At 51.4% G+C, this 16,220-nt stretch overlaps 1 protein-coding gene across 3 annotated transcripts in view; it reads left to right on the forward strand.

Annotated features, from left to right (window-relative positions):
* Positions 1-16,220, forward strand: part of CACNA1A (calcium voltage-gated channel subunit alpha1 A) — a 250,656-nt gene that overhangs the window by 220,273 nt on the left and 14,163 nt on the right. For 2 of the 3 annotated variants that reach the window (XM_081495595.1, XM_081495593.1), the window contains 7 exons: positions 1,607-1,723; positions 2,084-2,149; positions 2,324-2,439; positions 4,405-4,555; positions 8,196-8,323; positions 10,520-10,616; positions 12,986-13,091. In XM_081495595.1, coding sequence (XP_081351721.1) covers positions 1,607-1,723; positions 2,084-2,149; positions 2,324-2,439; positions 4,405-4,555; positions 8,196-8,323; positions 10,520-10,616; positions 12,986-13,091 — 781 coding nt within the window. Of the gene's footprint in view, positions 1-1,606; positions 1,724-2,083; positions 2,150-2,323; positions 2,440-4,404; positions 4,556-8,195; positions 8,324-9,596; positions 9,694-10,519; positions 10,617-12,985; positions 13,092-16,220 lie in introns of all 3 variants that reach the window. The other variant, XM_081495594.1, reaches the window with a different exon arrangement.

Below are 16,220 nucleotides of genomic sequence, written 5' to 3' on the forward strand. Positions count from 1 at the left end.
ACATGGCCTTATCTAGAGCTTCTCCAAGTCCCCTGGTGGCCCCTCTGCTTCCAACCCACTGATCAGTGGTGGTTTCCAGGCCTGCCTGAAATGCCTCATACCACAAATGCCCCTGGTCCCCAAGCAGATACCAGAAGCCAGGAAACCAGTTCCATTTCTAGGATGCAGGAACCTTGGTGAACTGGAGGACACGTGGCCTGCTTCAAGGCAGGCAGCCACATCTGAGCCTCAAGTAACTGCTACCAGCAGAAGCAGCCTCAGGGTGGTCCAAAAGGCAGATTTGAGGGCGAAAATCTGACTTAAATGGGCAACTATTTTTAATTTCTAAAAGAAAACTCCTTGCGCCCAACAAAATAGTTTCCTTGGCCAGATTTGGCCCATGCATGACTTCCAGTCTCTGGTACCCCAACAGCGCCCCCTGAAATCCCAGCAGGCAAGCCCCTGGACAGTCACGTGGGAACCATCTAGTCACCAAGATACAACAGCCCTGTCTCCCCACCCCTACCCCCACCCCTACCCCACCCGGGGTTCTGGCTCGGGAGGGAGAATCTAGAGGCAGTGACTAGACAGGGGGCCTTTGAGCAGAGGCAGGGTCCACCCAGGGAGGTCCTGGGGGCAGGGACAGCCTCATCTCCCGGCCCCCAGCACCGGCCCCTCGGTGGATTTGGGCTGATGGCAAGCTCACCCACCCACGGGCGCTGCGTACTTCCTGCTTCCCGCAGGCCTGGTCCCGTGCTACTCCACCCAGTCCCAGAAGCTGAGAAGCCATCCCTGAGAGGGGGGAAAGGGCCCCAAATGCATCTTCTCCGACTCAGCGGGCAGCGAGGACTCGCCCTGCAGCCGAACAGCCCCAGCTCCCTCCCGTCCTCCCCATTCCCGCTCGCCAAGGGGGTAAGAAAAGATGCTCTTCCGCTTCTCCGATTGGCTCAAGCCGCTGCTCCTCTTGGCCGTGGGGTGAGGTCAGGGCGGGCAGGAGCGGGTGGGCAGCTCGGCAGGGCAGGGTGCCCGGTGAGTCCCACGACAGATGCATTTCTGGCCCGGAGCATAACATGCCCTCGGAACCCGCACATGTCCACCAGGCCTGAGCGTGCTGGCTGCCCCACCCCGCCCCGGTGTTTGTGCATCGTACACGTGTGATGGATTCGGCAACTTGACCCGCTTGTGTCCTATCGTCTCAGTGCATTTGGTTGTTGGGAGAAACAAAAACCATCTCGATTTTTTTCCTGATTGGATGATTCGGATATATTTTCTTTCCTTGTTCTTTTGTTATTTCTTCCCCACCCCACCCACCCCCATTCCTTTCTCTTCCTTCCTTTTTCTTTCCTTTCCCCTTTGCGGGTGGGGCTGGCAGGGAGGGTTTATGCTTTTGAGTTGATGCCTTTTCCTCCCTCTCACCCTTTCTCCTTCCCATTCCCTACTTCATTTTTTATAGTTTTTTTCCTCCGCACCATTGCATTAATAGTGCTTTCTCTCCTCTCCCTCCTTATTTGGGGTCTGGCTTGCTTTTTCCTGTTGGTTGGCTTCATGTAGGGGCCTCTGTGAGTGGTGACAGCTCTGAGCCCCTGGGGGTGGGTGAATGGTCACCCCTCTTTCTCCATCTCCCCAGAATAACTTCATCAACTTGAGCTTCCTCCGCCTCTTCCGAGCTGCCCGGCTCATCAAACTCCTCCGTCAGGGTTACACCATCCGAATTCTTCTCTGGACCTTTGTGCAGTCCTTCAAGGTGAGCCCCAGCCCCTGCCCCTGCCAGGGCTAAGAAGAAAAATCAGGATCTCTCCCCCACCCCTACCCCCCTGCCTGCTCTGGTTGAATCTAGAAATCATGTGGAAATGCCTTTATTAATATCATATACCTTACTGGGAGTGTGTTATATGCAGGACTCTTTTCTAACTTCCTGCCCCCCGGTATGTCTTGAGGGCTCCAAAGGGAATCTCCCAGAGCCACCAAAGATGCCCACCATCCCTGGCACCACTGGCAGCATGCGGCCACCCAACCTGCGGGGGTTGAGCACTGGGACCAGTGAGGGAAACAGCATGGGTAAGGGGCACCCAGCACTATTCTTCATTGCCTTCCTTCCCACCAGGCCCTGCCCTATGTCTGTCTACTGATTGCCATGCTTTTTTTCATCTACGCCATCATTGGGATGCAGGTGAGTGCCAGCCCCCTAATGTTCTCAGAGCACTCCCAAGGAGGGCCACCCGGCGTAGGGAGGGGTGGGTTAGGGGAGCCCATTTCAGAGAGGCATCTCTGTAGGTTGAGTAGAGTTTTCCTGAAGCTTCTGGCACCCATGGCCACTCCTAGTCATCACTATCTAATTCCCCAGGTGTTTGGCAACATTGGCATCGACGTGGAGGACGAGGACAGTGATGAAGATGAATTCCAAATCACTGAACACAATAACTTCCGGACCTTCTTCCAGGCCCTCATGCTTCTCTTCCGGTGAGGCAGGGACACGCTTTTATCCTTCTCTTCCGGTGGTGGGCGTGTCCTCGTCTTTCTCTTCCGGTGGGGGCGTGCCGTCCACCTTCTGTTCCAGTGAGGTTTGGGGTGGGTGTGGAGCGGCCCAAGGGCCCTAACAGGGCGGGAGCTGAAAGCCTTGGGATGCAAGCATGAAGGCATTTTTCAGGGATTATCTCATAGAATCTTCTTGAGCATCCTGTCAAGGGATTCTTGGCAACTGCACCTGACAGATAAGGAAACAGTCTTATAGACTCTGAATAGACCGCTGAGGCTTGATTCTTAATTCTGATTGCACTTAGGGTTCCTTCATTCATTCATTAGAGGTTTATTGAGCACTTGTTGTATTTACTGCTGTAAATACTGAGAACAAAGCAGAGACAACGTTCTCTGCTCTCTGGATTTCCATAGGGGAAGCAGACAATCAGTAATCTAATTATAGAAGGCAGGAGAAAGGGAAGACAGAGGATGAGATGGTTGGATGGCATCACCGACTCGATGGATATGAGTTTGAGCAAGTTCGGAGAGTTGGTGATGGACAGGGAGGCCTGGTGTGCTACAGTCCATGGGATCACAAAGAGTCAGACATGACTGAGCCAGTGAACTGAACTGAATTATAAAGGATATTAGGAGATAAAATTCAAGATTAAGAGGGAAATGGAGGCATGAAAGAACAAGTAATGTATGATTGCACTTATATGAGGTACCCAAAATGGGCAAATTCTTAGGGAAAAAACTATTCAATGTCAATATTTTCAGGGGCTGGGGAAGAGGAGCAGGTGTAATTAGTGTTTAATGGGATACAAGTTTTCAGTTTGGGATGATAACATGGTTCTGGAGATGGATAGTGCTAATGGTTGCACAGCATTCTAAATATGCTTCAGTTCAATTCAGTCCTGTCTGACTCTTTGTGACCCCATGGACTGCAGCATGCTGGGCTTCCCCGTCTATCCCCAACTCCCGAAGCTTGTTCAAACTCATGTCCATCAAGTGGGTGATACCATCCAACCATCTCATCCTCTGTTGCCCCCCTTCTCCTCCTGTCTTCAATCTTTCCCAGCATCAGGGTCTCTTCCAGTGAGTCAGTTCTTCACATCAGGTGGCCATAGTATTGTAGCTTCAGCTTCAGCATCAATCCTTCCAATGAATATTCAGGACTGATTTCCTTTAGGATGAACTGGTTTGATCTCCTTGCAGTCCAAGGGACTCTCAAGAGTCTTCTCCAACACCACAGACTCTTGAGAGTCTTCTCCAACACCACACAGTTCAAAAGCATCAATTCTTCCATGTTCAGCTAAATGTGCTTATTACCATTGAATTATACACTTAAATGTTTAAAATTATAATATTTATGTGTATTTTGTCACAGTTATTTTCTCATTTAATAACAATCAAATGAAAGAAATGGAGGGATAATAGGTCTTGCCTCCCTTGAAGGAGATGATATTTGAGCGAAATAGTTGAGGGAGGGAGCCATGTGGATATCTGGGGAAGGGCAGTTCAGGTGGAGGGTATGATACGTGCAAAGGTCTTGAGGCAGGAGCATCACTGTCATGTTGGAGGACAAGTAACCCAATGCACCTGGACCAGAGTAACCTAGGGAGAAAGAAATAAGAAATGACAGTTACCGAGAGAGAGGGAAGTTTTTAAAACATACCTGTATCTCTAAGCCAGATCATGTTAATACCAAGTCTGTGGGAGTGGGGGAGCATTGGCATCAGCATTTTTAAAAAGCATTCTCCTTGGGCTTTAATGCACAGCCAAGGATGACAATCCCGCCTCTCCAGTCTCAAAGAGGGAAAAAAGTGATTTACTTGGGACTCAAACCCACATCAGTCCAGCTCCAGAGCTTAAGTGTTTAACCTTAGCACTCTGCCTCCATAGGAGTAGCTGTTGGTTGTCCAGGGCTGCATACCCAGGTCCCTGATGCCCCCTCTCTCCCCTCAGGAGTGCCACTGGGGAGGCTTGGCACAACATCATGCTTTCCTGCCTCAGCGGGAAACCCTGTGATAAGAACTCTGGCATCCTGACTCACGAATGCGGCAATGAATTTGCTTATTTTTACTTCGTTTCCTTCATCTTTCTCTGCTCATTTCTGGTGAGTCCGTGGACATGTGTAGGAAAGCTTCCTAGACCTGGATCCCTCTCAGGGGTGTGAATTCTCTGGAATGTGGCTGTCACACGCTTTTTACCTCCAAGACTTCTCTGGACCAGCCCACAATTAGGTTAACCAGGGTTTCTCACCCATGACACTCGTGACATTGGGGGCTGGATCATTCTCTGATGAAGGTTGTTCTGTGCATGCTAGCATCCCTGGCCTTGATCCACTAGTGACAGTAGCACGTGCCCCGCCACTCTCCCAGTTGTAACAACCAAAGATGTCTCCAGACATTATCAAGTATCCCCTGAAGGGGGGAGCAGAATCTCCCCCTTTTGAGACCTGCTGTGCATGCTGAGAGAAAAACTAATGGAGCTCAGAGCTTGCCCCAGGTCCCATTTGAGCTGTAGGAGACTCCCACCGGCCCTCTGAGGCAGGGAAAAGTCAGCCACATGAACATTCTCTGGAGGCTGTGGGGCTTTGCAAAAAAATTGAAAGGTTTTCACTAGTAAAAGATGAATTTGTTAAAAGGGGGAATCTCCTCAGACCTGAGAATATAACTCACTGTAAGAATGAAAAAAGGAACCAGGAATGAAAATATATATATATATATATCAGGAACCTCCATCCTGTTCTCTCTTTCTCTCTCACTCTCTCTGGGGTCTCATCTCAGCAAATCTTTTTTGTTTTCCACTCTTTCTGAAATGGTTTGAGCACAGTCAGAAGAACTAAAACTATGTAGGTATTTCAGGCAGAGAGTATTTAATATAGGGATTGGCTACACAGGGTTGAAAGGGCAAACAGACAACACTGAAGTCACCAGGGATTAACAGCGGCAGGAAGGCCAGGGCTGGAGTATTAAAAGGAAAAGAGGATGTTGACAGCCAACTCAGCCACCACTGGCACCCCTGCCCTGGCACCCTTGAAGGAGTGCTGGCACCCTAGCTATATGCTGCCCCTGGACAACTGAAGACAGTGTTCTGTGGCTGCTGTCACAAAGAACCACAAACTTGATGGCTGAAAACAACAAAAATTTATCCTGCCACAGTTCTGGAGGCTAGAAGTCTGACCATGCTGTTGGCAGGGCCATGATCCCTCCAGAGCAGTTAGGAGAGCATCCTTCCTGGCCTCTTGCAGCTTCTGATGGCCACAGGTGTTCCTTGACTTGTGGAAGCATCACTCCAGTCACTGCCTCTGTCCTCACATGGTCTTCTTCATGTGTGTCTGTGTCCAGATTTCCCTCTTATGAGGACAGCAGTCATATTGAATTTAGCCCACCTTAATCCAGTATGATCTCATCTTAAACTGATGATGAGAGTACAAAGACCATTTTTTCCAAATAAAGTCACATTCGCAGGAACTGGGGGCCAGGATTTGAATGTATCTTGTGGGGACACAGTTCAGTCCACAACACAGAGCCACGTGGGAAGCAGAAGGAGTCTCCTCTCCTCCTAGTCTTTCCTCCCCAGGTTGGCCTCCCACCCATGGCTCCTGCTGGCAGGATGTAAGCTGTCCAAGGAGTATGGGAGCTATTGTTTTCAGACCTCAGCCCAAGCACCAGTATCTCTCAGCAAAAGCCCAACACATCTACTCTCTTCAGACCAGCAGCCTCACATTGAGATACTTGCAGCCTAAGTCTCAAAGCATTCCCCCACCCACCCTGAGTCCAGTGTCAACAGCCATTGACCTGGACGGTCCACTGTTGTTGTTGTTGTCTTTGTTTGGTTGCCAAGTTGTGTCCAGCTCTTGTGCAACCCCATGGACTGTAGTCCACCAGGCTCCTCTGTCCATGGGATTTCCCAGACAAGAATACTGGAATGTGTTGCCATTTCCTTCTCCAGGGAATCTTCCCGACCCAGGAATCAAACCTGCGTCTCAGCATTGGCAGGTGGCTTCTTTACCACTGAGCCTCCAGGGAAGCCCAGAGGGACCATTGCCCATTGTCAAATTCCCAAAAGAGAGTCTGAATGGGCTATCCTAGCTTCTGGTCAAATAGCCACCATTGTCTTAGTAGCTGTGGGTACATGTGGAGACACATTCATACTACAGCCCATCTGGGAAGGGCAGGCACCCTAGAAGACATCTACTACACTTGACCATCAGCCCCTAAGAGGCAAGAATTTTTGTTTTGTTCACTGCTGCATCCCCAACACCTAGGACAGTGACTAGCACACAGTAGTTGCTCAATCAGTATCATAAAATGATGAATTGAAGTTAGGGATACCTAGAAATACAGCTTATTTAGTAAGCACCTACTATGTTTACACCTGCACATTTGCTTAATACCTACTATGCGCCAGGCGTTATACTTGGTACTGGGGATATAAGGAGAGAACATGTTTCTCTCAGTTTGCAGGGGTGCTGGGCAGACAAGTCAGCAGACAGTAGCAGTATAATCTGATATGTGGTTTGATAGGGAAGACAGAGTGAGAGAAGGAAGATTTCTCCCCCTGAGGGCCACTCAGGGACGGTGAGCAGGACTTAGACCACATATTGAGCAAATTGGTTGCATACAGGGACTTCCCTGGTAGTCCAGTGGTTAAGACTTCACCGCTGTAATGCAGGGGATGCAGGTTCAATCCCTGGTCAGGGAGCTACAATCCCTCATGCCTTGCAGCCAAAAGTCCAAAACATAAAACAGAAGCAATATTGTAACAAATTCACTAAAGACTTCAAAATGGTCCACATCAAAAAAAAAAAAAACTTTAAAATTGGCTGCAAGTAACAGAAATTCAACTGAAACTGACGTAAGTAAAATACACAGTTCACTAACTTATACCACTGAAAAGTCCAGATGAGGCTGGGTCCCGGCAATAGCAGACCCTGTCCTCTTTGCTGTTTTCCTCCTGGCTTTATTCTCAAACTTTCCCCCCGTGGAGGGAAGATGGCTGCCAGAGTGCCAGCAAAAATCCCAAGGAAGTCTCTCATTAGCTACTTTGGGTCATGTGCCCCTCCCTAACTAATCACAAGCCTGGGTTATGTGACTACCACCTCTGAAGCCAGCCGCATCCAACAACAGCATATAAGTATAAAGGGGGGGAGGGCTCCCCAGAGGTTATTACTCAAAAGGAGAAAAATGATGTCCACTGAGGGAGCAACATTCACAAAGGGCTGGAGGCAAGACTGATGCAAGCTCCCCATGTACTAAAGGCTAGGAGCACATGTGACAAGCCGCTACAAGATGTAGGCGAAGGCAGGAAGATTCATCCATCCAACAGATATTTGCTGAGTAATTACTTTATGCTGGGGATGGAAACATGATAAGGTTCTGGTCCATGGAGTATTCATTTTGGTCTTGTTGGGGGTCAGGTGTGGGAGGATCTGGGGTCACGGTGGCCCCCTTGGTGTTGGCTCCTATGTCACATAACCTCCCCACCTCTCTCTCCAACTGTATCAATCTTGGTCTCTGTCTCTGTCTCTCTCTGTCTTTGTCTCTCTCCCCCATCTCCATTTCTCCATCCCTCTGTTTCTGGGCTCCTTCTGTGAGCCTGTGTCTTTCCTCTGTCTTCCCCCATCTCTTTCTCTGACTTCCTTTTCCCATTTTTATCTCCCTCCTTCTCTCCCTCTGGGCCTCTGTGTATATGTGTTTGGATGTGTCTCGCTCTCCCCAACCCCGTCTTGGCCCCTGGGGTCCCCACAGATGCTGAATCTTTTTGTTGCCGTCATCATGGACAACTTTGAGTACCTCACCCGAGATTCCTCCATCCTGGGTCCCCACCACCTGGATGAGTACGTGCGTGTCTGGGCCGAGTATGACCCTGCAGCGTGGTAAGCAGTCACCCCAAATCCTCCAACCACATCACCCACCTTTCTCTGGTACTGGAGCATAGTCTAGGTCAGGCTCCAGACCTTAGGCTGTTGTCTCCCTGGGAAGCTATCAGGGATTTCAGTAGGATCAGTCAAAAGAAAAGAGATGAGAATCAGTACCCTTGTACATCCTGGGTTAAATGATTTGGGTACCACTGCTGCCCATACCCGGGGCTTTCTGGGAAATGAGGGAGAGAACCCACCATGAGCTCATCTCCTATGAGTCTCTCCTGTCCCTGACTGTGAGGCCTCCAGATGGTGAGAACAAGTTAGCCAGGCCCCAGGGAGGAAGCCAGAGGCCTCTCAGCCTCAATTCTCCTGGGAGTATGGGGAGAAGGGCTGGTTTAGTTCCCTTGGGAGACAGAATTAGCTACAAGATCAGAGTGGCAGAACCTAGCTCCCATTGGGATTCCAGGACCCTGGAACCTGTGGTCACACAAGGCCAGGGGAAGGGACACAGAGCCTTGGTGGTCCTTGTATGTTCATGATCATGAAGGAAGTAAACTGCCCCATCTCCATGAGCAGGGGAGTGCCCCCTCCTAGTTGACAGGTGATGGTTTCCAAGAGTGAAAGTGTATTGAGTACCTTCTCAGCACCAAGCCCTTACTGGACACTCAGATCTGCCATCCTGATGCTCAGAGCCCAGCAACCACAGACTGAGGATTCTAGTTCAGGCTGAGCTTGGGGGGCTAAGAAAGCATTAAATAGAGGCCCTCAGCAGCCTGAGCACTGGAGGGGAGGCCTCATGAGGAAGGCAGGGAGGGATCAATCCTTGCCATTCTTACAGTCCCAGACAAGTCCTCCATGAGACCAAGAGGCTGGGGTGAGCCACGGGGCTGGGGCTTGACTTGCAGCTGGTTCCTAACTCTTCCTCTTTTGATTTTAGGTCACAGCAGTTGGATGCTGTCCCCCTGTCCTCTATGCCACGAACCCCCCAGACCCCAGGGTAGCCATGTAGATTGTGGAAGAGGGAGATACAGAAAGCCCTGGGGGAGGTTCTCCCAGCCCAGAGTTCTCAGCCTACTCCAAACAAAACCCTCTGCCAACCCCACACCCCCAGGGTCTGCAAGTGTCTGGGAACGTCTCAGGAACCTTCATGCATCCTGTCTCCCTTACTCCTTCAAGCCAGGGGGTTCCCAGACCCTGGCATCGTGACCTCACTTATGAGCACGGGGAGCCAACGTGATGCAGCTTAACCCCATGCCTCCACTAATCCCCTCTCTTCTCCTTTCAGCGGTCGGATTCATTATAAGGATATGTACAGTTTATTGCGCGTAATATCTCCCCCTCTCGGCTTAGGCAAGAAATGTCCTCATAGGGTTGCTTGCAAGGTTTGATTTCCACTAAAACCTGCTAGCATCCATGGAATGAGTGTGGCTTGGGGTTCTTCAATATATATATTTCATATATATATATATATATAATCTAAAAAACAGAGCCATCTCTCTCTTTTGCATTAAACTAGAAAACTCTCTTAGCCAACAGAATGCAGTCACGTAGACTTGATGAAGCATGGAACGTTTATCTCTCCGTTCCCTTCAGCCATTTCTGCTTGCTCTTAGCTGAAGCTGCCCATCCCGGGGTCTCAACGGCACCCCAAAATCAGACACATCCGAGGGGACCGTAACTTTGCATTGACCCCCCTCCACCATCTCCTCCACTCTCTCCCTCTCCACCCTTCGCCTCCCAAAGCCCCAGCCCTTCTCCCACTGTTGTGGCCCCTCTTCCCCATCTAGGCTCCCTCAGAGACCAGCCTCAGCCAAACCAGAGAACTTGACCCAGTTTTTTAAATGACACCGAACCAAAGAATTGCTCCAGACCCTTCTGAGTGAGAAGCACCCCCATTCTGTCCACATTCCACCAGAACTAGAGCTCAGAGTCAAAAGTGAATCTGACTTTTCTCTTTTCTCTCTCTCTCCCTGCTCATAAGCAGTGAAATAATATTTTTTAATTACCTCTCCCATTTTTTTCTCCTCTTTTTTATTTATTTGAAACACCTCTTTTATCGTTCTCTGCATCTTTCTCTCTCTATTTTTTCGGCTCGTGTGATTTTTTTTTTTCTTTTGGTTCTTCCCCTTCCTTTCCTTCCCCTCCCTCCACCCACCTTTCCTTTGGTTCTCCGTTCCCACCTCCGTTTTTTGTTTTCGGTGCTGCCAGGGGCCGCATGCCTTACCCGGACATGTATCAGATGCTGAGACACATGTCTCCGCCCCTGGGTCTGGGGAAGAAGTGTCCGGCCAGAGTGGCTTACAAGGTAGTTTAACCCTTGCCAACCACCGACGTCCAGGCACTGGGGATTTTTCAGTGCTGACCAGGAACAGCCAGCCGAGTCTCTTTTTCCAGCGTTACTCTTCTTTTTTTTCTTTTTCTTTTTTCTTTTTTTTTTTCCCCTTTCCTCCTCAAGTAAATGGATCATGACCATCCCTTGATTCTAAGCAATTTACTGTGTCCGTCCTTTCTGATCAGTGTGTCTTGGTGTTTTGAGACTCTCTTATGGCCAACACGCCGGGGTGGGGAGGGGGAAGGGAGCCCCCAAGTCCCCTCGCACCTGGTCCCCCAGGAACCAAATTGGACACAAACACTTTGAGAGGTGGGATTGCCACTGAGCCCAGAGTGGCCCCCATTCCCCAGACCTGGGCAGGCACCTTGCAGAGAGGGGCTTGGACCCCATCTTTTATATCTCAAGCCCCCAGGTCTCATGGTCCCCTATGCACACCTGAAGCTGATCTCTGACCTAGGGCCTTGGGGGATCTGAGACTTTCTGGGGAGCACCAGAGCCTCTCCCCTCTTCCTTGCCCACTGGAGTTGCTTCCCCAGTCTTCTGTCCCTAAGCCACCCATCTCCCCCCAAGACACCCCAACATGCCTCTCCATTGTTCCAGAGTGGGCAGGCGGGCCGCAGCTGGACCCCTGGACCGTGGCACCCTGACGCAGGCCATGCACGCTGCCTTGGCGGGGGCCTGGGGCGGGCAGGCACCATGGCCGACCTGGGGGGTGGTGCATGCTGGCTGAAGGAGCCGCCAGGCGGCTGGGCCGGGCCACCCCTCTAGACCCCTGTGCCGGAATCTCCCTTGGCACCCAAGGACAGATGCTCTGTTCCCCACAACTCATCCACACAACGTTCAGGGGATGGCTTTGACAGTCAATCCCTCCAAGAAGTATGGTCCCATCATTCCATTCTCCCATCCCACCTTGGCCCCCTCTGTGTCTGAGAATCCTTCCTCCCCTTCTGTGCACCTCATTTCCTCCTGTGTCAGGTGGCCACCTCCTCACATCCTTATTCCTCCTCCTCTCTCTGTGCACCCCTCCTTCCCAGGCAAGGCCATGAGGTGCCCCCACCAGCCTCTCCCTGCACCTGTCCCTTTTCTAGTTTTCCTTTTGTCCATCTCTTGGTCTCTGCTTGGCTGAGTGTTGGTGTGTGTGTGAGCATGTGCAAGAGAGAGGGAGAGTGCCCTTTCCTTTCTAGTCTCTCTGCAGGGCCACCATGGGTTCATAAGTTCCTTTGTGCAAATTTGAAACAAGCATCCTTTCCACAGAACACTCTGTGGGGAAAATATTGGAATCCACCCACGTGGGGACAATATGATACTTTTCCACTGTCAGCTGGGAAGGTGTCATTTACACACAAATCCATGATTTCTGAGATGGGGAGCCCTTTGTGCAGTGCACAACCTGCACAACTGTGCACAGTGGCCCAATCTGTGTTTCTCTGTCTACCGCCTCCCTCACCACCCTGCCCCAACCCATCTTTTGTATTCTGCTCTGAGTTTGCCATTCCCATCCCCATCTCCAACTCTATGTTCCCTGTGTCTGCTCTGGTGGACATCAATCTTCATCTCCATGCCACCTCATCCTGGGCTGGTGTACACCAGCCCAGCATCTTCTCCCATGCCACCAAGCATGGGGGACAGAGCCCCTGCCTGGGATACAGGGAATTTTTTCTTCCCTGGGCCATGGGAACACCCTCTCACCCCTTCCCCATGCCATCGCACAAAAAGCCAAGACCCGGACATGCCCCTGAGATACACTTTCCACGGAGCTATGAATGAGTCTCGAGATTCCGTCTGCATGCGGCCCTGTCCGCCATTCTGTGTGTCATGGCCTCACTGCATGTCTGAGAGGGGCCCACCCCATCTGTAGTCGGGGAGCCGCCTGCCTGCCGCTTCTCGGAGGAATGATGTGGTCTGTGCCCATCTGGTCGGGTCTGGGCCGAGCCAGGGGTTGGGGGTGGGGAGCCGGCGGCCCTCCTAGCGGCTGTGGCCATGGACCCCTCTGCCTGGCTGCTGCATGTCTGCTGCGATCTGGCTTGTGCTCTTCTTCTTTGGGGTCAGAATGGAACGGAGCTGTCCAGAAGAACTCTGGGGCAGGGCAAGGATCCGGGCCAACCCTGGAAATGCCACTTCCGGGGTCCAGTAGGCGGGTGAGGAACGGGCAGCATAGGCGAGTCCCCAGTGCGCCCCCTATGGGTCACCAGGGGCAGTCAGGAAATGGAACACTGGGACAGGTGCACCCTAGCCGCTGCCTTCAGAGTTCTTCCTGGGGCTCCCCGGGTAGGGTGGGTCTGGCTTACGGGATGGCAGAGGGGTCCCTGGGAATGATTGCCCTTGCCTTTGGTTTTCTGCAGAGGCTCCTGCGGATGGATCTGCCCGTCGCTGATGACAACACCGTCCACTTCAACTCTACCCTCATGGCTCTGATCCGCACGGCCCTGGACATCAAAATTGCCAAGGGTAAGGGCAGGAATGGGAACTTAGAGGTGGGGCAGGGTGGATGGAGCCAGGGCCTCAGAGGACTCAGCAAATTCACCTGCTTCAGCAAATATCCGTGTGCGGGACACTGCTCTAAGCCTGGAGGACACAACTGACACTTCCAGCAGTGGGGAAACCTCCCTAAGGAAGCTGAGGGAGTCACGTGGATACCTGGGGAGAAAGCACTCCAGGCAGACGGACAGGCAGGTGCAGATCCCTTCTGCAACCCCACCCTGAGCTGTGTTGGACTGACTTGCACTTTCCGCATGGGGGCGCCACGCTGTCTCTTGAGCAGAGGCAGGCTCAGCTCCCTCTAGCCACAGTGGAAAGGCCTGAGCTAGGAGAAGGTGAAAGTATTAGTCACTCAGTCGTGTCCAGCTCTTTGCCACCCCATGGACTGTAGCCCACCAGGCTCCTCTGTCCATGGGATTCTCCAGGCAAGAATACTGGATTCCGTAGCCATGCCCTTCTCCAGGGGATCTTCCCCTCCCAGGGATCCAACCTGGGCCTCCTGCATCGCAGGCAGATTCTTTACCATCTGGGCCACCAGAGTAGACCTGTGGGTTAGGAGGAGCCCTGACATAAATCAGGGGAACACAGGATAGGGGCTTGGAAGGAGGGCATATGAAGTATTCACATTCTGGATATTCCCTGGGAGTCAAGACGACCTGATTGCTGATGGATGGATGTGGAGCAGAAGGAAAGAGAGCATAAAGGCCAACCCCAAGGGGTGGGGCCCCAGCGCCACCTAAAGGTCCTCCTAAAGGACGGACCCAGCCCCAGTTGCCTGAGAGAGAAGAGACGGGAGGAGCAGGTTTGGGGCCAAGGGAGGGCAAAAGATTGGTGTTGACAGTGACACGTGGACATGGGGGCTAGAAGGAGCCCTCCAACTTACACTTCTGGCATTCCCCCCCACCAAAAGTTTCTGAAGGAAGTGAGATGGTGAGTCCTCCTGGCTGGGCTGGAGACGTAGAGTCAGGAGGCATCAAATGCTGACAGGTGTTAAGCCAGGAGACTGGAGGAGCTCTCCAAGGGGATGAGTGAACCAAGAGACCCCCAAAGACTGAGCCTGGGGCCACCCCAGCATTAAAGGTGGCCGAGAAGCAGTGAAAAGGAGAGGCCAGGGAGGTGGGTGGAGAGCAGGGCAACTCTGGCTCCTAAAAGGCATCTCTAGTGTTTAAGCACTGCCCAAGACCAAGACTGACCAAGAGTGAGGACCAAGAGTAACTGATGGATTTTGTGCCAGGTCACTGCCAATCATTTTGACCAGGGCAGCTCTAAAGATTGAGGACCACGAGTGATCAATGGATTTTGTGCCAGGTCACCACCGAACATTTTGACCAGGGCAGCTCTGAAGTAGACTTCCCAGAGTGGGTTTCAGAGGCCTAACAGGAGACTGGCTGTGACTTGGCAGCTAATGAGACAGCAGGGTGGGGACAGAGGCATATGGATCACCAAAGAGAAGGAAGTTGGGAGAGTAGCTGGTGGAGGACTGGGTCCATTGTCCAGCAGAGGGTTGGGAATCTCAGTGGGGCTGAAGAGAGAGGTCAAGGCTCCACCCAGCTGAAGCCCCTGAGAGGTCACCAGGAAGGAAGGCTGCACTGCAGACACATGTTCTTTCCAGGTCCCTGAGGAAAAGAGGGGAAGGAGGCACCAAGGCCGGAAGTTGCTCGGAAGGAAGGCATTCAGGGAGGGAGACCAACAGCTTCCAGTGAGACAGTGCCTGGTGGAGATGGGGCAAGGGGGAGGGGCATATTGCAGACAGACATTTGTTAGAGCCAGGAAACATGCAGATCAAAGTAAAGAGAGCAGGAGGTGCCCCCAAATCATGTGAAAGAATCAGGAATGAGGCTGAGACTCAGGGAACAGCATAAGTGGAGAAGGTGAAGGGTCAGGGGTCAGGCCCTTGTCTGACACACAATATTAATTTCTTTCTCATGCAGCAAGTCAGAGGCAAGCGGTTCAGACTTGCCAGGCATCTCGGCACATGCATCTAGTCTGGACCCGGGGCCTGTCCGTGTTGTGGCACTGTCTGCCCCAGACTGTTTGCTTATCAGCATGGTTGAAACTGAATCTGCCTGCAATGCAGGAGACCTGGGTTTGATCCTTGGGTCAGGAAGATTCCCTGGAGAAGGGAATGGCAAACCACTTCAGTATACCTGCCTGGAGAATTCCATGGACAGAAGACCTGGGCCAGCTACAGTCCATGGGATCGCAAAGAGTCAGACACGACTGAGCAACTAACTGGTCCAGTGAGACAGAAACTGGCCCAGGTCCCCACACACATGGTTGAAACTGGTCCAGGTCCCAACCCAGGGAGGTGAGGAAGCAGAAGCATGGGCAGCTGCTTTCTTAAAATCAGGTGGAAAAGTGGACTCACCTTGCCCACCTACCTGCCCTGTCCTCAATTGTAAACTTTGGCGGAAGACCTCATCTGCTCTGAGCCTCAGCCCATGTATTAGAGAGCAATGCCATGTAACAAATGACCACAAATTTAACAGCTTAAAACACACCTATTTATTAGCATATAGGTATGTAGGTCAAAGTCCAGATAGACTCAACTGCGCTGTCCATCCAGGGTCTCACAAGCCCAAAATCAAGGTGGCCAGGCTGGGCTCATCTTTGGAAGCTCTGGGAGAAAATTTACTCCAAGGCTTATTCAGGTGTTAGCAAAATTAAGTTGCCTGTGGCTGCAGGACTGAGGTCCCCATTTCATTTCTGGCTTCTAGCCAGAGTTTATGCTTAGTTCCTGGGGATGCATCTAATTCTTTATGTGCTCCAAGTCTCTCTGACTTCTCTGCTGCCAAGAAAATGTTCTGCTTTTAGAGGGCTCACCTGATTAGGTCAGACCCACCTAGATCAGCTCTGAAGCTTATAGTCAACTGACTTGAGACTTTAATTACATTTGCAAAATCCTTTTATAGCAGTCCCTAGACTATCATTTGATTGAATAAGCAGACTCTTGCTGGGAGAGAAGAGTAAGCTTTAGAATTCTGCTTGCTACCATTCTCACACCTGTAAAATGGGTCTAACAGTGCACCCATTCTTGGTACATGCATGCATGCAAAGTCACTTCAGTTGTGTCCAACTCTTTGCAACCCTATGGACTAT

Source organism: Giraffa tippelskirchi, chromosome 6 (genome assembly GCF_054371585.1).
Source record: "Giraffa tippelskirchi isolate mGirTip1 chromosome 6, T2T-mGirTip1v1.2.pri, whole genome shotgun sequence".
In the NCBI taxonomy this organism is placed as follows: domain Eukaryota; kingdom Metazoa; phylum Chordata; class Mammalia; order Artiodactyla; family Giraffidae; genus Giraffa; species Giraffa tippelskirchi.